Below are 24058 nucleotides of genomic sequence, written 5' to 3'. Positions count from 1 at the left end.
AGAAGTTGGAATTGTAGTCATTGAAAAGGGATAGGAATGGTGGAATTGATCTTGTCAGAGTAGTAAATTTGAACACAGAATCAAACCAGGATCATGTGGAATGTCAAATAATGTTTGTTTCTACTTCATTGGATAGTTCAGCTACAACTGTAACTGGTAAAGGCACCTCGTTGATGAACCAAGCTAATGTAGGGCGTTTGGAGCTGGCATGGCTGTTAGACTGCTGACACCAACTGTTCTGCACAAAGTCAAGAACAAATAAGGAAGCATAAAGAATGACCAATTAAGGCATTTATTACTCATGTAATTAGCGTATACAGTAGGAGAAGGACAAATGTTAGGATAAAAGTCAAAACTTTCCTCAAGCCGAGGACAACGCACATGGAATAATTTTTAACAAAGTCAATGACACAGACGTAATACTCACATAAAAACTGAGTTTCTGAGACTAAATTTTAACCAAATATTAGGAGTACCATTTGTACATGAGTTTTAGAGCCATACAGTCATAGAGCACAAAAACAGACCTTTTGGTCCAATCAGTCCATGCTGAACATAATCCCAAACTAAACTAGTCCCACCTGCCTACCCCAGCCCATATCCCTCGAAACATTACCTAAGTACCTTTCAAGCATTATAACTGTGCCCTCCACCACTTCCTCAAGAAATGTATTCCACACGTGAACCACCCTTATTTCCTTTTTAAACCTGTCTCTCTTCTCATCTTAAAATTATGTCCCCTTGTCTTGAAATTCCCCATCCTAGGGAAAGGACACCTACCATTAACCCTATCCAACCAGCTCAGGATTTTATAAACCTCTATGAGGTCACCTCTCGTATGGTCTAGTAAAAAAAGGTTTCAGCCTATCCAACTTTTCTTTACAACTCAAACCTTCTGGTAACATCCTGGTAAATCTCTTCTAAAGCCTCATCCAGCTTGATAACATCCTTCCTATAACAGGGTGGGGATTTAAATAACCTCTCTTCCATACCTTGCTACCTAACATAATGGGTCTTCATCAGCTGACTACTAAGTTGCCAAGGCATACGTTAATCCTATGACACCACATCCAAAGGTCTCTTCATTACAAACAGCTGAACTGCCACCTTTGAGGAAAGCAAAAAGTAGGCAGAACAAGTGCTGCCTCCTCCTGCTCCTATCTTCTATGTTTCTATAAATAGTGAATGAGTTCAAAAAGGAGGTGTTGGATTGATGGATACAACCACAATGATTAAAAGACACTTGGATAGGTAAATGAAGAAGCAATGTTTGGAGGGTTCTGGGCCAGGAGCAGGCAGGTGGGACTAGCTTAGTTTGGGGTTATATTCAGCATGGACTGGTTGTACCGAAAGGTCTGTTTCCATGCTGCTATGACTCCGTACAAGCAGAATGATAAAATGGAACTGGGGACAATCAAAATAGGATGGGAGAGCTGGTCAACTGGCCTCTCAAACTGAGTTTTCAACTGTCTAACTAAATCAATGACAAGCTTAATTTTCACACTAATTCATCATTTAAATTTCATTACATTTAAAAATGCAGATTTTAGTGCAGTTAATTCTTTTGTAATATTGATGATTATAATCTTGAGTATGACACACCTCTGGAACAGGCGGAACTTGAACCATTCCCTCCTGGCTCAGAGGTAGGGACATTACCACTGCACCACAAGAATCTCCACCGAATCTTCTAATGCATGTCTAGCTCATAAACTATGACAGATCAACTCATGTTAAAACAAGATGGGATCAGGGACTGGTGTTATAAATATAAACAAATGCAGTGCAAATGTAGACTAAATATCAGCAGAAATTTCATTTACAAATGTCAGTACTTGGAACAATCTGCCAGGAAAGAGGGAAATGAGATACAGAATTTAAAGCTTTTTTCATATTGGATATTCAGAAGAGAGTGTAACAATGGTATGGAGGGCTGAGCACAAAGTTCAAGGATCGAGTAATCTTTATATCCCAGACATTTTTTTTAGTCAGGTTGGAATGCAATGCCTTTCTAACTTTCCAAGCGATGGAAGGAATTATCACCTGAAGTAAAGTTTCCAGAGTATAAGCCAGGAGCAAACATAGTCACGGATGATGTTATTCATGAGCCGAGATGACTTTCACTGTAGACCCTTTTCGTTGTGCTGTTTATTTTCCCTGAGGTTTTATGAACTGGAATCGCACCAGCTGGTGTCTTTACTGCAGCTGTGCAGACTGGATTAAAGTAAGCAGCTCATGGTATCAGAGTAAAGCACATAGCATGAGTTAATGGAAAAGAACTTGGAACTCTTCACTCAAGAGTCATACCTATCCCAACTGGAGAATTCCAATATGCCGAACCACATCCGTTGTATAGAATTTCTGAGATATGCAAAATGTTTCAACATATGATCCTGATCCAAAAATAAAATGCTTCCTTATGATCTACATTTACACAGCCAATCTGCTGAGTGTCTATTGCATCATAAAGATTAAGGAGAGATACAAGAATAAAATGATCTTGCATTTCCAACTGGGAATTAAGGGAGCACAGGCCCATAGTGTGGGATCTCTGACTTGCACTTTGTGAGTTTATGTCTTCATCCACATTGCAAAGCAGTACAGCAACAAAAGAAATCAGTAAAAGAGGACATGAAGTCATCATTTGTTAACAATGAACAGGACCCGGTGGCAACACAAGATTATGGGATAATTACAAAGGGTAAAGGTTGTCTGCCCCCTTAGTCTATCCATTCAGACAGACCCCACAGCTTTCTCCCATTGCCCATCCCTCCAGTTCCTTGTCGATGAAGCTGCAAAAGTACATAAATTTCTTCAAATTCAATCTTACAAGTAACTCATTTACATAGAATACACAGATAAATGAAGAATGCTGTGTTGTGAAATTATACCCCTATTTATAAAGGAACCTTTAACTTACCTGCACATGATGCACAGAAAAGATTATATCCAACTACAAACTGAGGAATCCTCAATTAAATAAACTTATAGTGATTATAATGAGATTAGCCAGCTGGGTATCATGCAATACAAGTTCTTTGATTGTGGCCATTAATTTGGAGCAATCAGGGAGCCCTAGCTGACATAAAAAAGGTGAGTGTCAGGAATACTGACACTGTATGAGGGCAGCACTATAGTTAAGGACTGTTCATGTGCAAATAAATGGTGAGTCAGTGACAGGATATTGGTCTCTGTAGAGTTATTTCATACCTACATAAATCTATTTTTCTCAGTCATCAACTAATCAAATATACTACCACAGAGAATAGCAATTACAGAATCAGTGTCCATAATTCAAAAATTAAGTGCACTGAATTACTGATCGGTGGGGATTGAAGGGGTAAGGGTTTGGATGTAGGAATAAAAACAGGAACTCTCAACATGATAGTGATTAGAATGTGGAATGCTACCCTGTTGTTAAAGCCAATTCCATAAATTCTTTCCAATTAAAGTCAGATTGTCACTTGAAAAGGAGGAATATTAAAAGGCATAAGAGGAACATGAAGGAAACTGAGACATGGTAAGGTGGCTGATTGCACAAATAAACCAGAATAGACTGCATTTGCTGAATGGCCAGTTTCTGTGATGTAACAGCCTCTGATTTTAGTATTTTCACATCCAGAAATACAACCTCAAAATACAAACAGCTAAAGGTTTAACTTGCCTTTTCCTATTCTTGCACTGCAAATTACTCAATGTCATGGCAATTTTCAGCTGTGGGCGGCACGGTGGCACAGTGGTTAGCACTGCTGCCTCACAGCGCCTGAGACCCGGGTTCAATTCCCGCCTCAGGCGACTGACTGTGTGGAGTTTGCACGTTCTCCCCGTGTCTGCGTGGGTTTCCTCAGGGTGCTCCGGTTTCCTCCCACAGTCCAAAGATGTGCAGGCCAGGTGAATTGGCCATGCTAAATTGCCCATAGTGTTAGGTAAGGGGTAAATGTAGATGTAGGGGTATGGGTGGGTTACGCTTCGGCGGGGCGGTGTGGACTTGTTGGGCCGAAGGGCCTGTTTCCACACTGTAAGTAATCTAATCTAAAATAACATATTTGAGTTTAAGATTATCTCTAATTGGGGCCAAAAGGGAAAGTAAAACTAACAGGTGGTCATGAAACATCTTCAACATTAGTTCTTCAAAGTACATCCCAAACCTTTTAGAATGAAGCAAAACAGTGGCTGCAAGACCCTCAAAAAATATCAGTTGATAAAGTGATCAATTATCAACCATTCATTAGGCAGGAACAAAAGACCAACTATCCATCACACAGAGGTACCAACTCTGTTAATATTCAGATAATATCGAGATAGATTATGAGAAATATCTTTATGCAGAAAGTCTAGAGGAGTTTTTTCCAAGGCGATATTAAAAACTAAGATCATCTTTCAAGGGGCAAGTTAAAATAAAAGAAGACTTGTAGAAGTTTTTAAAATCATGAGGGCCATGGATAGGATAAATTGTCAAGGTCTTTTCCCCTGGAGGAGGGGGTGGGGTGGTGGAGGAGGAGTCTAAAACTAGACAGCATAGGTTTAAGGTGAGATGGGAAAGATGTAAAAGTGACCGAAGGGGCAACATTTCACGTAGAAGTTGGTGTGTGTATGGAATAAGATGCCAGAGGAAGTGGTGGAGGCTCGTACAATTACAACATTTAAATGGCATCTGGATGGATATATGAATTGGAAGGGTTTAGAAGGACATGAGCCAAATACTGGCAAACGACTAGATTAATTTCAGATATCTGATTCGCATGGACAAGTTGGACTGAAGGGTGTGTTTCGATGCTGTCCATCTCCAGGACTCTATATATATCTGCATGCAACAGCAGTGGAATTAGTTTTGGATTATTTCAGTAAAGAGCCAATACAAACAAATTAAGCCAATTCTTCCCATTTAGTGCTGCAAACCTCCACAGGTCTATTAACAACAGAATATCATAGAAACAGCATCTATTCTGCAGGAGCATCTTGGTGAAATTTCACTCTCCTGTTCACTCGCCACAATCATAGTCTTTCTCTTTATCAACTAGTTCCCTGTTAGAAGAATCTATGGACTCTGCAATAGATTCCACACTCTTACAGCCCTCTGTGTAACGATTATTTCCCAACAAGCCCTTTTGTCTTTTGTGATTATTGTAGATTGCGGATTTAAATTCTGGATGAAAGCCACAGATGACACACACCGACATTCAATATAACGACACCTCTGCATTCAAAACTCGGAGTGTGACATTAATGCTTTTGTATGAAAGTGCTTCATCTGCTCCTTAAATTGAGGTGGTGACCGCTTCATTTAAGCAGGTTAATGACTTCATAAAATTTAGCAAATACAGAAATTTCATACAATAAGTTAATTCTATGCTTTCTAAAAACAGCATGAATCCAATTCACTCATTGTTGAGTTTAATAAGATGAAGAAAGACGTCATATTTCCCAAATAAATCCTTGTATAATTTAATTCTTTTTGTTTGGATCTGAAAGATGGTTTGGATTTGCAGAGTTCTAGTTCCAAGACAATAAACCCTTATACCACAATCTTGCAGATCACTCTTTTTTTTTAGATTACTGTGACTTTAAATCAGAATAAGCATACTCACCTTCTCCCATCACTTCCAATGTGATTGCTGCTGCCTAATTCACCCTGAAAACTCATCTCTACTTGTCACTTCTACCACTTCTCTGATGATGACAAATTTCTTCTGTGCAATGTACTAGCATCAGATTTGACCCAGACGGTAAGGTTCATTTAGTAAACCACGTGGAAAGAGTTCATTATTATCGATCTTTAACAAGGCAAATAACACTTTCAAAATTTAAAGCTAATTCACTTTGCATTTGTGCTGATGACAAATTCCTACATCAAGTTGACTTTGGAAAATAGTCCGCCAATCTTTGCTACCAATTTCCATCAGACCATAGTCACTGTTCGCTAAATGCGAGACAAATAATCTGGGGAAATTTGCTGATTGTAACGTGTTTTGAATCGTACACACATAGATTTGTCGAAAAACATAGACAGCTTATCATAGATGGTAAAGAGCTATAGTCCATAAAGAACCATAAGCATTTCTCTCCATTTGTGGTGGTGTGTAGTTTGAAGGTGACCACTCCACAAATGTTAGGTAAGGTGAGGAGGTGGGACCTCCATGAACTACCACAGTTGGAATAGAGAACATGCTGCTTCCCTAATTCTGAACAACACTCCAGTTATTTTGCCAATGCAGCTAGCTTAATTCCACTTCCTAAACATTGTACTAACATTGTTCAAAGGAGAGCAGCATGTTAACCCTCATCACGCAAACTGAACAGTGACTTTGCTCACTCACCACAAGATGCTGAAAGAGCCAGGAGCGCATGATGTTAGTGGCGTGCTTGGGCAGGACACCACGTTTACTCTTTGACTTCTTGTCCTCTCCATCCTGAAGGAGAGAGGTCAGCTCCAGATTCACCTATATTTGCAGAGAAAGAAAGGAGAGTAACAAAGGCACTTATCACAATAGCCAGGTTCTGCTAAGGAAAGCCCTGTTCTCCTTCCAATTACACATGCATACCTCCCCCATGTGACCTCCCCTTTCCAGTGGCATTAACTGTCCATCAGTTTGGGCCCCCCAACTGGCACATCAGGGAAGGCAAGTCCAGGTTCAGTCAAATTAAAAGACAATGCCATTGTCAAATTTCAACCTGCCCCCAAAGTGTTGGCTTGGGCTTCGGGATTACTAGTCCAGTGACATTAGCATGATACTATTGTAACTCACCTGACTGGGTGGGTTGGACACATGCTTGATCTGAAATCTGAGATTCAAGGCTGAACCAATTCACGGCTGATTTCTAGGGTTAAAATGTCATACCTATCACCAAGATCTCCAGTCTCTGACCTCTATCTCATGCCACCAGCTTCATTGCCAAATTAAAAGAAGTTATGCACATCTAGCCCAGGTTGATGTAAATGAACTGATACTCAAATCTGGCAAAGGTTAAGTGCATGACCTCCCTTGCTATTCAATGGCCAATCCTCCAGGGATCTCCAGAATCACTGAATGGTTACATTAGAGAAGGAGGCCTTTCAGCCTCTCATGGCTATACTGGTCCACTGATGGAGCAAGTCACCTAGGTTGACTCCCTTGCCTTTTCTAGCTGGTCTTGCACATTTTCCCTTCTCAGAAAATCATACAACTGTATTTTGATATTTTATGTCAGTTTTCATTGTGGAGAAAGACATGGAGGCTGAGGAACAGTCCACAATACAGAAGAGGAGGTGCTTGAGGACTTAAAAAAACATAATGGTGGATAAATCTCCAAGGCCTGATCAAGTGCATCCAAGGAGGTTGTGGAAAATGGGGTCCCTAGCAGAGACATGTGTATTATCTATAGCTTTGGCTAAATGTGAGCTATTGAAGGTTGATGAAGTGAACAAGGGTGGGACTTGTATATTTAATGGTAGGGTCCTGGGTAGTGTTGTCAAATAGAGAGACCTAAGGGTTCAGGTACATAGTGCTTTGGAAGTTATATTACAGGTAGACAGAGTGATTAAGAAGGTGTTTAGTTCCCTGGCCTTCAATGCTCAAACCACTGAGTATGGGAGTTGAGGTGTCATGTTGAACTTGTACAAGACATTGTGAGAAAACGTTTGGAGTATTGCTGCATTGCAAGGATGGATGGGTCAGGTGACCAATAGTTACCATTTTGGAGACGGCGGGGGAGGGGGGAGATGTAAGGAGCAGTTCTGGTTGCCCTGCTATAGGAAGGATATCATTAAATTGGAGAGGGTTCAAAAAAGATTTACCAGGATGTCGCTAGTTTGAATTATAAAGAGAGGCTAAATAGGATGGGACTCTTCACTGCAGGGTGGGAGGGTGGGTGGGGAGGGGGGGGGGGGGGGGGCGGTGGGTAGAGAGGTGACTTTATAGAGGTGTATGAAATCATGAGAGGTATACAGAAAGTTTTTTTCTCCTAGGATTGGGGAGTTCAAAACTAGGGGGCATATTTTTAAGGTGAGAGGAGAAAGATTTAAAAGGGACCTGAGGGGCAACATTTTGATGCAGAGGTGGTTCGTATGTGGAATGAACTACCAAAGGAAGTGGTAGATGCAGGTACAGTTACAACATTTAAAAGATACTTGGACAAGTACATGAATAGGAAAGGTTTAGAGGGATATGGCCAAACGCAGGCATGTGGACCTAGTTCAGTTTGGGAAGCTTGGTCAGCAGTGACCAGTAGCACCGTGTTATACGACTCTATGACAGTCTCCTTTGAACAGGCACTGACCACACTCTGGGCAGTACATTCCGGATCCTAGCCACTTGCTGCATGAAAATGATTTCCCTCATGTTGCTATTGAATAGGTGACCTTTGCTTCTTGACCCTTCCACTTGTGGAAGTAGTTTCTTTGCATCTACCCTGTCCAGATGACTTCATAGATTTGAATGTCTCCTCTCAACCTTCTCTTCTGTAAGAGTCATAATGTCCAAAAACTGGTGATAGACCAAAATGGTTGACTGACAGTCGAGTTCCATCCAATTGGGTTATTGTAAGCCTATTTGGGAATGTGGTGCATTGCAAGGATGGATGGGTCACGTGACCAATAATTACCATTTTGGAGAGGAGGGGGAATGTAAGGAGCAGTTATAGGTAGGGACTTATCTATCTCCAGAAACACATCTATCCTGAGTTGACAATCCAAATTGTGGATGACTGATGTGATGTGAAATGGGGTAGTCTCAATGCTGAAGCTAGAGTTCCTTTGTGATTGTAACCTAAGCATAATGCTAAAGGCAAAATGAAGAGAGCTTTATGCTGCAAGCACTTGACACTGACACTGGGCCCTAAAATGGAAAACAAAGTGTTTTCATAAACTGCTGGGCATAGTATTCACAAAATGTTAGGCAGTATTTGTACACACGAATATCAACAGCAATGAAAAACCACCCCGACAGAACTATGCAGATCAGACTATCACATGCACACTTGTAAAACTGAGATCAAATTCTAATCTCAACCAGAGTTTGCACAATAATGAACACTAATAGCGAAATTAAAAGCATCATTTCTAATCAACTACATGTGGGGAATTTTAATCTTTGCAGACACCACAACTCCAACTTCCTGAAAAAGAAGAAATAAAAATGTTGGAAGCTGTACAGGCATGACGGTTGCCATGGGAATGAGGAAACACAGACCTGGTGGCTACAGCACCTACAGCTGGGGGAAATTCTTTGTGAACTACTTACATTATGTCAGCACAGGAATGTTACGCTGCTACTAGACGCTGCCACATTTGTTAAGTCATGAGCGAGGATGTAAAATGGATTGTGACCCCCAGCTTCATTTCTGCTCATCAAAGGAGTGAGAGTAGTTCTCCAATGGCCAAGGTGTTAAGACATTGATCAGCTGAACCGCACAGAACAGGTAGTGACCCTAGTCGGGGCTGAGTTAGTTCATGACTATCAGAGCGACAGTATCATTATCCCATTGTCCCTCAGTATCCACGGCTGGGGAAGGAGAGGAGTGAGAGGACAATACAGTCATGCCAATGTAGCCTATTGACATTCAGTATCCAATAATATCTGAGGGGCTGATAGGAGTAGGGGATGGTGAGAATTAGCAGCTGGAAGTACTGATTTCCTGCAGATCCTTCCGAATTTAACAGCAGGATCTGATGTTGCTTTCAGCCAATTCCTGCCAATGGTTGGAATGAGAAAGTGAGGATTGCAGATGCTGGAAAATCAGAGTTGAAAAGTGTGGCGCTGGAAAAGCACAGCAGGTCAGGCAGCATCTGAGGAGCAGGACAGTTGATGTTTCAGACATAAGACCAAATATTCTTGATGAAGGGCTTATCCCTGAAATGTCTACTCTCCTGCTCCTTGGATGCTATCTGACCTACTGTGCTTTTCCAGCGCCACACTTTTCAATTCTAAATGTGGGCTGAGAATGGATGAGAGATAATAGAGTCATAGAGATGTACAGCAGGGAAATAGATCCTACGGTCCAACTCGTCCATGCCACCTTCTTCACTATCCTAACTATCTGCGATTCCACTTTCAAGGAGCTATGAACCTGCACTCCAAGGTCTCTTTGTTCAGCAACACTCCCCAGGTCCTTACCATTAAGTGTATAAGTCCTGCTCTAATTTACTTTTCCAAAATGCAGCACTTCACACTTATCTAAATAAAAATCCATCCGCCACTCCTCAGCCCATTGGCCCATCTGATCAAGATCCTGTTGTAATCTGAGGTAAACTTCTTCACTGTCCCCTACACCTCCAATTTTGGTGTCATCTACGAACTTACTAACTGCACCCTCTATGTTCACATCCAAATCATTTATATAAATGATGAAAAGCAATGAACCCAGCACTGACCCTTGTGGCACACCACTGGTCACAGGCCTCCAGTCTGAAAAGCAACCCTCCACCACCACCCTCTGTCTTCTACCTTCGAGCCAGTTCTGTATCCAAATGCCTAGTTCTCCATCTATTCCATAAGATCTAACCTTGCTAACCAGGAACCTTGTCAAACGTCATCTTTGTTACTTCTTCAAAGAACTCAATCAAGTTTGTGAGGCATGATTTCCCACGCACAAAGCTCTGCTGAGTAACCCTAGTCAGTCCTTGCCTTTCCAAATACAAGAAAATCCTGTCCCTCAGGATTCCCTCCAACTACTTGCCTACCACCAATGTCAGATATGTCGGAGATGAGATGGGGATATTGGATGTCAGAAGTCCTGATTATGATGAGTAGATTATCCATGGTCTGGTAAAGTGCTGGGAGATCAGAGGGTGGCATGGTGCTGCCTGGATGTATGTTTAAAAAAGACGGACTGATACAAACACACATTCACTCACAAATTTAATCAAAATCTGAGAATGACTACTAGTGTTTAGAATTTAATCAACAGCTGGGAATGATGCTTGGTATTCCATCAATGCAGCCACTTAAATGGTGTGGAGAGAACAGCAAGATACATCACTCTCCAGATACAGGCCGAGAGAGAGATGTGCGAGTCGGAGAGTCACATGGAACAATACAAGTCATGCTGCTCAAAACATTTTAAGCTGCTATTTAATAACCACAAGGAGATGTACAAGCTATATGTGGATATACACAATGCTGCCTATTCATAGTAACTCAAAAACTGCTTAATTTGATAGTTTTGTTATAGAAATTTGAGAGAAAGTCAACTAAGGAAACAGTATATATTAAAATGTTTGCATTTCCTGCAAACATTGCAATTAATTCCTGTACCATTTTCTTGGTATTTGTGATAAACCAGTATATTCATCAACTCGCTCCCTGAGCAATGTCAAAGGAGATTTGCATATTGATTTCACTTCTACATATTTATAATCAATAAAGATTGATTATAAAATACAGCACAGTACCAATAACGTTTTTATTTTGAACAAGTACACCTATTTAATTAAGTAACCATCCACCAATAGATATTATGCAGCATGCATAACACAGAAACTGGCCATTCACCCCCACTGGTTCGGGATGTGTGGGAGGGAGAGGTACGTCAAGGTCCAACAAACAGGTTCTGGGGGACTTCCTGTACTCAGGCCTTGAATTTCTGTCGCTGCCTGCTAGTGACAATTGTTTAAAATTATGGCCCTAGTTTTGGCCTTTTCCATAAATAGAAGCATCTTCTCTACATCCATTCCCATCAAACACTTCCACAATGTTAAAAACCTTGATCAGGTCATCTTGCAGCCTTCTCTAAAACATTCCCAACTGCTCGATTTTTTTTCTGGATAGATACAGCCTCTCAGTTCTGGCAATATCCTTGCAAATCTTTATTGCACTTTTCTCCAGTGTCTCAAGACAAGAAACTAGATTTTACAAACCCCCACCAGATGTGTATTTGGCCAAGTGGGGATACGGAAAACAGCCTGGGCACCCAGTACAACAGTTTCCCACCTATCCCTGACCTCACCCACCTAATACAAACCAGTAACCCCCTCATCACATGTAAATAATCATTAAAGGTTAACTGAGCTTGTTAAAATTCAATTGACCCCCGTATGACCCTGCCCATGGCATAATAGGATTGAGGCAGGCTGGAGTGATCTTAAAGAAGATTTGAAAAGTATAGGAATGAAATGGGGGATATTATCTTTGGAGGGTGGCCTGTGAGCATCCAGGGCACCCCCCTCCAGAAGGTATGGTATACCTTCTTCCTTACTCCCCATAATCAGACTTTTAAAATCTTTACCATCTCCAGCCTTGCCAAGCTCCATGCCAAAGACTGTCAAACCTCTCCACCCAATGCCCTTCACTCCCCCAAGTTCTGAGTTTCCATTGGGCCTTCTTTTTGGGTCTGGGTGAAGTCCTGCCAGCACCAACTACCAAGCAATGCCAGAAGGTGGGATCCCATTGAGCAGCAGATGTCACATTCTCCACCAATTTAGCATGCCTGCAGTGTTATAGCTGCAGGACAGGCTTCTTCTGGGGTTGTCAGCAGGTTGTTTATTGTCCTTCTGGGCCAGAGCAGGGAAAGGTCAGGAATTGCCCCAGAATTGCACACAGCATGCTGGTGAAGGTGGTCGAACCAAGATTCTATCACAAATGTATCATCACTCCATGGCTTTTCAATGTCCTCATTGAATTCTTGTTCCTTGTTTATAATTTTAAGACCTGTATCATTACATTAGTGGTTTGTATATCCGTGACCCAAACTTCCTCGCTCCTTGTTCCAGTTAGAATTATTCTTCAAGGACTGTAGCCCTCCCTATTCTTCCTACCTCAATGTACCTTCACACACTCATCTTTATTGAAGTTCACTTGCCAACTGTACACATTTTCTGCTCAATTAATGCCTGTTAAATCTGTGGCAGTCTTCTTCCGTATTAATTATACACCCAACTTTGGTGTCATGTTGTTCTGAATGTTCACTTGACGGGAAATAAGGCAGGTTAACAAATTAAAACAACAGGGAAAAAGCTTCTCCTCACAACACGCAGTGTTCACACTGAACCTGTGTTCACACAAGTTCTGAAAATAAGATTCACAGCAGGCTGACACAATTAAAAAGAAACACCCTGCTATACACAAGGTTATAGGTGTACCAACTGTCAAGTTGAGGGGGTGTGGGGGCTGAAGGGTGGGAGAGAACATGGTGTGGGGGTGAGGTCGAAGCAGAGTGTGGGGGAGGGTTAGGGAGGGCATAGCATTTGGCAGCGAGCACGCATGAAGAGAAGGAAAAGTGGGAGTCGTGGGAGAGCCAAGTTGGGGGCACGGTGAAGAGGCATAAATGAGTGATGAGAATGTTGAAGTAAACAGAGCGGGGTAAAGGATTATTTGAGATGCAAAGATTCAGTGGTAATGCAGGCAATGGCACAAAAGCTGCTCAATTTCAAACTGCAAGTTCAGTTTATTTCCATAATAACTGCAACAAGCCCAGGGCTTCAATTTTACGAAGAAAAGGTGCTAATGAGCTCAATCATCACACGTGGAGGAGGTGCAAGAAGAAATAAAATCATGGAAAAATAAAGTTAATGGCTTGGTATTTTCAAATTGTGTAACAAGCAGAGCTCAGGTTAAATCAGATCAATGCTACCAAATGTCTGAAATACAATGTCTAATGCACTGCAAAAACAACTTGCGAAGAATTTTTAAAAATTAATACGTCTACATAATTCACACGGATTTCAACAGAACAACCAGCTCTAATTCCCCAGAAGTACAAAACAAATGCATTCATGTTACACTTTTCATGACCATTGGGCAGCCCAAAATACCTTCCAGCCAATGAAATCCTTTAGAAATGTACTGACCGTTGGGAATGTAACAAACATAGCAGCCAACTTGTGTACTGCAAGATCCCAAAGGCAACAACGTGATAATGATCAGATGATCTGCGATTGAGGCTGAGTTGTTGGCCAAGACACTATGAATAACTCCCCCACTCTTTGTTGAAATAGTGCCACAGTTTATTTCACTTGAGGAGGCAGGTGTAGCCTCAGTTTAATGTCTCACTCAAAAGAAAGCACCTCAAACTATACAGCACTCTATTATTACTGTACTCAATGCCAGATTCTTTTTAGGGTGTACTGAGACTCGAACGCACAACATTATGTTTCAGAAATGAGTGCACTACCAAATATACCACAGCTGACATAAACTTAGAAGTTAGAGTCCTTACAGTGTGGAAACATGATTTGGAGATGCCGGTGTTGGATTGGGGTGTACAAAGTTAAAAATCACACAACACCAGGTTATAGTCCAACAGGTTTAATTGGAAGCACACTAGCTTTCGGAGTGTCGCTCCTTCATCAGGTGATAGTGGAGGGCTCAATCCTAACACAGAGAATTTATCGCAAAAATTTATAGTGTGATGTAACTGAAATTATACATTGAAAAATTGATTGTCTGTTAAGCCTTTCATCTCTTAGAATACAGTGATAGTTTCACTTCTTTCATGTGTAAATTACAAAACCTTTCTTTTAAAAAGTTGCATTCTCGGATTAGTTGTTAACAATGGTGATAGCTAGACAATATGTTGAAGGTGTTGGCTCCCTGTGTGCTCTGTCTATGCCATGATGTTTAGATTGATTCTAATCTAAAAAGTGAGAAAACTGAGTTTTTTATAAATTCATGCAGTTTTTGAGCTCAGAGTTCTACATGAATGCATGCAGTTTTTGAGAAAAGTACAATATAACCATGCAAGTACAAATTCACCCCACAAAATATATGTGTGCATGTGGGTCTTTGCCTGTCTGGGTTGGGGGTTGTGAGTGTGAGAAAGTGTGTGTGTGTGTGTGTGTGTGTGTGTGTGTGTGTGTGTAGTGAGTGCAGAGTGTCTTAAGTCTGTTGTTCGTAGCAAGCTGCCCGGCTCTCAGGACAACTCCATACAACCCTATCACGGTAGGCGCTGCAAGACGTGTCAGAGTGTGGACATAGATACCACCATTACGCGTAGGGACAGCTCCCACCTTGTACATGGCAGGTACTCATGTGACTCAGCCAACGTCGTCTATCTTATACGTTGCAGGCAAGGATGCCCGGAGGCATGGTACATTGGGGAAACCGAGCAAAGGCTACGACAACGGATGAATGGGCACCACACAACAATCAACAGACAGGAGGGTTCCCTCCCAGTTGGGGAACATTTCAGTGATCCAGGACATTCAGCCTTGGACCTTCGGGTGACCATCCTCCAAGGTGAACTTCGGGACAGGCAGCAGAGAAAAGTGGCCGAGCAGAGGCTTATAGCTAAGTTCGGTACCGATAGGGAGGGCCTCAACTGGGACCTTGGGTTCATGTCACATTACAGGTGACCACCATTGCACTATACACACACACACACACACACTCACACACACACAGGCACTCCTATACACACATACACAGACACCGACACACACCCTTACAGTCACACACACTCCCACACTCACACATGCACCCCCTCACAGACTTAAGACACTCTGCACTCACTACACACACATACACTTTCTCACACTCACAACCCCCAACCCAGACAGACAGACACACACAGACAAAGACCCACATGCACACATATATTTATGGGGTGAATTTGTACTTTCAGGGTTACATTGTACTTTGCTCAAAAACTGCATGCATTCATGTAGAACTCCGTTATCTCACCTTTTAGATTAGAATCAATCTAAACATCATGGCATAGACAGAGAACACAGGGGGCCAACTCCTTCAACATATTATCTAGCTATCACCATTGTTAACAGCTACCCCGAGAATGCAACATTTTAAAAAAGGTTTTGTGATTTACACATGAAAGAAGTGAAACTATCACTGTATTCTAAGAGGTGAAAGGCTTAACAGACAATCAATTTTTCAATGTATAATTTCAGTTACATCACATGTAAACTTTTGCTATAAATTCTCTGTGTTAGGATTGAGCGCTCCACTATCACCTGATGAAGGAGCATCGCTCCGAAAGCTAGTGTGCTTCCAATTGGACTATAACCTGGTGTTGTGTGATTTTCAACAGTGTGGAAACAGGCCATTTGACCCAATAAGACCACACCAACCCTCCGAAGAGTAACCCAACCAGACCCATTCCCCTACATTTACTCATTACTAATGCAACTAATCTACACATCCCTGAACACTATGGGCAATTTAGCCAGGCCAATTTACCTAACCTGCACATCTTTGGATTGTGGGAGGAAACCAGAGCACCCGGAGGAACACAGGTACGGGGAGAATGTGCAAACTCCACACAGACAGTCATCCGAGGCTGGAGTTATACCTGGGTCCCTGGCACTGTGAGGCAGCAGTGCTAACCACTGAGCCACTGTGCCACCCTTTAAGCTGATGACAAGTGGCAAAACCATGGGACATGTATTGCAGCCTTGTTGGCAGTTCCATTACTGTGTTATTCCAGACATGCACAATCCTCGAAGCCAGTTGAAGACAAAATCACGTTTATATGACATCCTCAGGAACTTCCAAGAAGCCAATAAAGTCACTCTTTAAAAACAAACACAGCAAACAACTTCCATGCAAAGTCACATAATCAATAGCCAAAGAGATGACATTTTGTTCGTATTAGTCAAGAGAATGAAAGAAAGTCTGCCAGAACACCAGAATAGGACCTCTGGCTATTTTATGACCACTTTAAACATGCTGTCAGACATTAGCTTTCTTTTCAGAGCTGTCCAGACTGAGGAATTACATGTTACAGGAGTTATACAATCATATTTATTGGCTTTTATGATAAATAATCAGCAAAACAATTTGTATCACACTAGAATCAGCTCCACTGCATCCTCAGCTCCAAGACAATGTTACCAGAGTAGTACAGGAATGTCATATTAAAGGGACTTTGTTAAGGGCTTGACCAGGGTTTGAAATCCCTGATAGCTTTAGTCTCCAGAAAACACATGGATCCAAAAACCAGTCTACCCTTCTGTTAATTGGTGCTTTGTTATCACACCAGTATAATCAAAACTCACAAGATCAGGCAATGTGAAGAGACTAAAGAAAAAGTGGAATGTGTAACTGCTCAGAGATTTAAAAAAAACTGATTTGGACAAGATGGTGATATGCCTTTCAACACAGTGTGTTCTTTGGGAATTTAAAAAAATTTTAAATACTCTCCTGGGAAATGAACAATGCTCTCGCAGTTCAAGCATATTAAACCTGCAGAGTTCAGTCCAGGAGGGAACAACTGAGCTGACTACTTGGTAATTAAAGCCAGTTGGATGATGAGAATGTTTTGGGTCACATGTTCGAGGAGTGGGAATGTTTTAAGCCCTGAATTGGTAATGATAAGCTTCAAGCTGCTCTGCACAGGCCACAGGAGCGAGGGGGCTGTTCAGTAAAATACCAACAGTATGACAGCAATGAAAAGCACCCAGGAATGCAGTCACTTCAGAATGTCCCAAGACGCCTTACAGCCACTGAAATGAGAGTAGATACAGTCGTAAGAAATGCAGTGGACAATCTGCAGATAGAATGGCCCCATAAACAGCAATTAAATAAAGAGCTGGATAGTCTATCTTGTTTTAAAGGTTGGCCAAGAGTCAAATATTGACCAGAACATTGGAAAATCTCCCCTGTTCTTCTTCAAATCAGCTCCATGAACCATTGCAGTTCCTTGAGGCAGATGTGTCTTTGCCTTAACAGACGGAATGATGCTCCCATTGACTAAAAAGAAACATGCTAATCACAACAATCCAAAGTGACCAGTCAGATTGAAACCTTTGTTCAGCTTCTCTCTGGAGACTCCAGTGAGCCAGCTACTAAAGAATACATCTAATGACAACTGCATGTAACTCAGCAGATCATTACAGCCTCACCTACAATGTAGAAGTGGTTTAGACTGACTAAAAAGACGCAGGGTTTGGAATTTTCAGAGATGGTGTCATCACTGAAAATGGGATAGCTCAGATTAGTAAATCCACTGATCAAATTGCCCAAAAAGGTCACATTTTCATTCAGTGTGATGAACTAGAAGAGATTAGGAGGGAAGGAACCAGCTTGGCTGTTGTAAAGGACTTCAGTCTTTGGACTGAGGAGAGACGAAAAATTAACCAGTTTCAGCTTGGTGGAATGATGGTGTGTAATACAGATGAAGCTATCACAGGATTAGGGAAAGGCTTGCTACAGTTAAATAATCCGTTAAAACAAGGATTATATGATAACTGATGCCTGGCAGAGAATGATCAGTATCCATGGAATTACAGGACTGGGTCAACAGGAGAAGTTGGCAGCCACTGTGTCAACACTGCAGCCCATCATCCTCCTCTGGTGCAACCTTCCTTTTCTGCAAATCTCACTGAACCAAAATCCTCTGACATTCTCTTCTTTCAAGCTCTAAAGTCACAGCTTTGTCAAGTTTCTCTATCCTCTCCTTGATTTGAGCTCACCTTATTCACAAGAGCCACCTCCTGCTGCCTTTAGCCTATTTCCATTAAACTGCTGGGCACCTTACCTCCCTGTCTGGTTCTCATATTAATTAATATTGTTAACTTTATTTTATTGTCAGGCACAACTCACCTTTTATTCAAATCTGCCGTCATCACACCACCCTCCCCCGACCCCTAAATGGTACCGTATTATCATCTTTGGAGTAATGTCACTTTAAGAGATCAACATGCAAATAAGCCTAGTACACAAATATCATCACATGACTACAGCTGCTCTGTGCTGCAGTATGCGGGGGATATGGTTGTGTGTCTGGATATGTCATGTATTTGTTTAGCTGTAAATAAATCTACCAGAGATCTTCAACTAAACATATTTGACAAGAATATTACTACATGGCGGTAGCAGTGGGCTTGGATTCCATCCTTCTGCTGTTCACAGCTAGTGTGTCCAAGGATTTACTGCAATGCTGAAACTTAGTGAGGATGTGGGAGTATTGCAGAACCACCAGTAACATTGAAAATCTCTGCACCTCATGAGATTCTGTCAGTGCCTTGGTCCAAACTCACTCCTGACCTATTTGGAAAGTGCTTGGTGAAGGCAAACAAATTAATCTTGCACTCATTATTTCAAATTTCCAATTGTCATACCTGTGAAGAGCGTTTCAAGCATATCCATGGCCAACACATTGAGTGCTATTTTCAGTCTTTTTGGTGCATCTGAAGAAATCATTTCTGACAATGGGCTGCAGTATATAGGAAACCTTTTCAAGGATATCTGTGCCATATTATCCCAGACCAAATGGTCTTGCCAATTGAATGGTTTGCAGCATTAAATCATTCATCCTGAAGTATAGGACAATAAAAGAAGATATTTGACCTTAAGGGGAGTTTCTAGTCACAAACACGAGCCAAGACCAAGGCACCGTCTTTCCACTTGTACAGTACTGCCCTACTTCACTCATACTTCAGTTCATTTGCAGGTGATACCTATATTTATGCTTATACCTTCTCTGGACTTAACTATCCTATTGCACAACTGACAGGTTTTCCTTGTTCTACCTTCATCTTCCACAGTCACCCAGAGCTCTGCTGCCCATAGATTAGCTCATACCAATAAAAGCAAGATACTAGAAACTTAAAACAACCATAGACAATGCTGGAGAAACTCACCAGGTCAGGCAGCATCTGTGGAGAGAAAACAGAGTTAATGTTTTGAGTCTGGTATAACTCTTCTTCGGAACTCATAAATTGATGTTGTCAGATCTGCTGAGTTTGTCCAGCATTCTGTGTTGGTTAACTCATATTGAGATCTGTTCACATTTTACCCTGAACTCATTGACCTACATTGGTACCCAGTTACACAGTGCTAAGAGTTTAAAAGTAACTTTATTTTCAGCCGTTCTGAAAGAAATATACTGAAGAAGGGTCGCTGGACTCCCTTGCTCTAGCCTCAGTTTACAGTCACCCAAAGCTCTGCTGCTTTCTTCCCTCCACAGATACTGCCAGACTGGCTGAGGTTCTCCAATAATTTCTGTTTATGTGCGCTTCAAATCTCCAATGTCTGCAATTCTTTGTTTTACTCCTGTTTTCAAATCACTCGTATTGTGGCCCCATTGTATCTCTCCAACCTTGTCAGCATGGACGGGTTGGACCGAAGGGTCTGTTTCCATGCTGTACATCTCTATGTCTCTATATAAGTGTCAGAAATACCTCATGGTCCTCCATTTCCAGCCTCCTGAGCAGTGAGTCACCTCATCACTGACAGGCCTGTCTGCCCTCATCAAGACCCTAAAGCTCTGGAACCCTTGCTCCCTGAACACCTCTGCCTCTCCTTCCTCTTTTAGAACACTCTCTAAATCCATCTCTTTGACAAAGCTTTTCATCATCAGTCAAGTACTGATTTATGTGACTTGGTGTCAAGTTTTGTTTGGAAGCACTTCTGTGAACCATCTTGAGTTGTTCTATTGTATTGGTGTGGCATGGTTAGCACTGCTGCCGTGCAGCTCCAGGGGCCTGAGTTTGATTCCAGCTTTGGGTGACTGTGTGTAGTTTGCACATTCTCTGTGTCTGTGTGGGTTTCTTCTGGGTGCTCTGGTTTTCTCCCACAGTCCAAAGACGTGCAGGTAAGGTGGATTGGCCATAACAAACTGCCTATAGTGTCCAGGAATGTGTGCATAATCCACGGGAAAGGGTTATGGGAAAGGGTGGATCTGGGCAGGATGCTCTTCAGAGGGTTGGTAGGGACTCAATGGGTTGAATGGCCTACTGCTACAATGTAAAGATATTAGGATTCTATGAAAAGTATCAAACAGGTAGAAGTCAATACTATTAAATGGCTCCTCTTGTTCCTGTGCAATATTCAGAGTAAAATATATCCAATGGTGAGGACAACTTACACCTAATTGTCTCCTTTTGAATGGTGATTCAGGACATTTTCACCACCTTGGACTCTCATCCTCCTTTCTCATATAGAAAAGATTGTTCAGAACGCAATTTCGAAAAGGGCCCTTTAAGGCTGTGCACTACATATGAATATTTAGACGTATTTTTAAAAAAAATAACATATATTTCTTCACAGACCTAAAAACCTCCAATGATTGCCTCAGCAAGTGCTAATGAATCATTGCACTTGTAAAAACACACAGCAGAATTCTATTTGTGCAAAAAAGAATTAATGAAGCGTCAGTATAGGAGCATCAGGTGAAAGTCACTCAGAAACAGTCACCTTCCACATGATTTCTGAGCTAGCATGTTCCCTCAACCTCGCAAACCACCCACCCCCACACACACTGCCACCTCTCCCACCATAAAAACATGCAAGGAGAATGTTGGTCTGATTACAATGATTTTAATTAGTGAGATCAAGCCTGACTGTGGTTACTGCGGTCTAGGATGGTACTCTGAAGCAATTACAGTTCGTGTCAAAGAGCTGCCACCAACCCCTTTCCACAGTTAGTATATCATGAAGTATTTGACTGCACAGAATCTGTTTGATTGAATGCAAGCCTTTGCCTTTACTATGCCTTTTCTGTACCACTCCATTGAATTCTACATTTCGTGTAGAATTTTTGCTTGAGGTAGGGGTTGATGAGGCAGCTACCATAAATATTAAACATTTACTGATCAAGACTGTAAAAGGTCTTGCATCTGACCCCCACAGGCCTGCAGTGCTCAGCATAAAAGTAACCCAACTGTACAAATTGAAAGAAGTTACAGTAAGAGTAATGCAACTTTGGCAATCCCAAGCCAGTTTGCCAATTTAGCATCAATTAGAAATGTTTACTGTGAGTTCGATTTCAGTTGGAACTGAATTCAAGGTTGTATGACTTCATTTAATTAGAATGAATAAGGCCAACAAACATAGCAGCATGCTATCCCACCCGTTTCAATTAAATTTCAATCAAATTGCAAGTAAAAGGCCAATTCTTAACCCATTCCCCATGTGCTGATGAATACTTTTTTTTAAATTTCAAAAATATACTTTATTCATAAAATACTTTAATGGTCTGTACAGTTGGACATGCCATACTTATGTAAACATTCCATTTGTTTGCATTCTGAAAAACAGAGTAATCATTCCTATATACACGTCTGTACGATTACATTCTTAGCTGAGGCGTCAGCAGAGCCCAGATGACTGCACGGGCCCCCTGTTCTTCTTTAGGCAGGCAGGTGTTACACGGTGGTCTTTCCCCACCACGCCTTGGCGGCAGCTGCTCCAAGCTTCAGCACGTCCCTCAACACGTAGTCCTGGACCTTGGAATGTGCCAGTCTGCAACACTCAGTTGGGGTCAACTCCTTCAGCTGGAAGAGCATCCTTCACCGAGTTGATGATCCTCCAGGCACAGTTGATGTTCGTCTCGGTGTGCGTCCCGGGGAACAGGCCGTAGAGCACAGAGTCCCGCGTCACGGCGCTGCTCGGGACGAACCTCGACAAACACCACTGCATTCCTCTCCAGACTTCTTCTGTGTAGGCACATTCCAGAAGGAGGTGTGTGACAGTCTCGTCCCCCCCGCAGCCACTTCGAGGGCAGCGTGCAGTGCGGGAGAGTCCGGGCGTGCATAAAGGATCTCACAGTCAGAGCCCTTCTCACCACCAGCCAAGCCATGCCTTGGTGCTTGTTGGAAAGTTCTGGCGATAAGGCATTCTGCCAAATGGTTTTGACAGTCTGCTCAGGGAATTTGCCCTCTCCTTTTCCCGAAGGGTCTCAAGGACACTACGTGCTGACCACTTCCTGATGGACTTGTGGTCAAAGGTGTTTTTCTTCATAAACTTCTCCACGAAGGACAGGTGAGACAGAACAGTCCAACGACTCGGAGCGTTCCGCGGCAGCGAGGCCAGGCCCATCCTTCGCAACACCGGGGACAGGTAGAACCTCAGTACTTAGTGACACTTGGTGTTTGCATACCAGGGATCCACGCACAGCTTGATGCAGCCACACAAAGGTGGCCATCAGGGTGAGGGTGGCATTGGGTGTATTTTTTCCCCCGTTGCCCAGATCTTTGTACAGCAAGTCCCTTCAGACCTGGTCTATCTTTGACCTCCATATAAACTGGAAGATGGCCTGGGTGACTGCAGTGGCACAGGTTCTGGGAATAGGTCATACCTGTGCCACGGATAACAGCAATGACAGTGCCTCACACCTGATGACCAGGTTTTTTCCTGCGATGGAGAGCAACCGTAGCTTCCATCTGCCCAGTTCCTGCCTCACTTTGCTGATAACCTCCTCCCAAGACTTGGCGCATGCCCCAGCCCCCCGAACCAAATACTCAGCACCTTCAGGTGGTCGGTCCTGATGGTGAAGGGGATAGAGGATTGGTCGGCCCAGTTCCCGAAGAGCATGGCCTCGCTCTTGCTTCAGTTTACCTTGGCTCCCGAGGCCCGTACGAACTGGTCACATATGCACATGAGTCTGTGCACGGACAGTGGATCCAAGCAGAAAACGGCCTTAATCTGCAGGCCCCCGCTGCCAGGAATAGTCACCCCTCTCAGGCTCGCATCCTTCCTGATGGACTCAGCAAATGGCTCTATGCAGCACACAAACAAGGCAGGCGAGAGAGGGCAGCCCTGTCTGACTCCAGATCTGACTGGGAAGCTATCTGATTCCCACCCATTGATTGAGACTGCACTGACAATGTTGGTGTAGAGCAGTCTGATGCAATTGCAGATTCCCTCCCCAAAGCCCATTTTGGAGAGAACATTTCTCATATACTTGTGTGATATGCTGTCAAAGGCCTTCTCCTGGTCCAGGCTGATCAGGCAGGTGTCCAACCCTCTGTCCTGCACGTAGGCGATGGTATCCCTGAGGAGTACGAGACTCTCAGTGATCTTCCTGCCCGGTACAGCACAGGTTTGGTCAGGGTGAATCACCGCCCCCAGAGCAGACCTGACCTGGTTGGCGATTACCTTTGACAGAATCCGCATTCAATAGTGAGATTGGTCTCCAATTTTTGAGTTCCTCCCTCTGCCCCTTCCGCTTGTAGACGAGGGTGATGATGCCTTTCCTCATGGATTCACTCATGGTACCTGCCCGAAGCATACTGACATACACCTCCAGCAGATCCGGGCCAATCAAGTCCCACAAAGCGGAATAGAGCTCGACCGGTAAACCGTTGCTTCCGGGAGTTTTATTCTTTTCGAAGGACTCAAGGGCCTTGGTCAGCTCGTCCACAGATAGCGGCTGGTCCAGCCTCTTGCGTGTTCTGTCGTCTAAGACC

At 42.7% G+C, this 24058-nt stretch overlaps 1 protein-coding gene across 24 annotated transcripts in view; it reads right to left on the bottom strand.

Moving 5' to 3' along the window:
* pknox2 (pbx/knotted 1 homeobox 2) overlaps positions 1–24058 on the bottom strand; it is a 462769-nt gene that overhangs the window by 28163 nt on the left and 410548 nt on the right. For 23 of the 24 annotated variants that reach the window (XM_072593094.1, XM_072593097.1, XM_072593102.1 and 20 more), the window contains one exon: positions 6318–6440. The exons of the other annotated variant lie outside the window; for it this stretch is intronic. In XM_072593094.1, the coding sequence (XP_072449195.1) occupies positions 6318–6440 (123 nt within the window). The remainder of the gene's footprint in view (positions 1–6317; positions 6441–24058) is intronic. 24 annotated transcript variants of the gene reach the window in all.

Source organism: Chiloscyllium punctatum, chromosome 23, assembly GCF_047496795.1.
Source record: "Chiloscyllium punctatum isolate Juve2018m chromosome 23, sChiPun1.3, whole genome shotgun sequence".
Lineage (NCBI taxonomy): Eukaryota > Metazoa > Chordata > Chondrichthyes > Orectolobiformes > Hemiscylliidae > Chiloscyllium > Chiloscyllium punctatum.
Note: the sequence above shows the minus strand (reverse complement) of the source record. Positions and strands in the feature narration are given on the sequence as shown.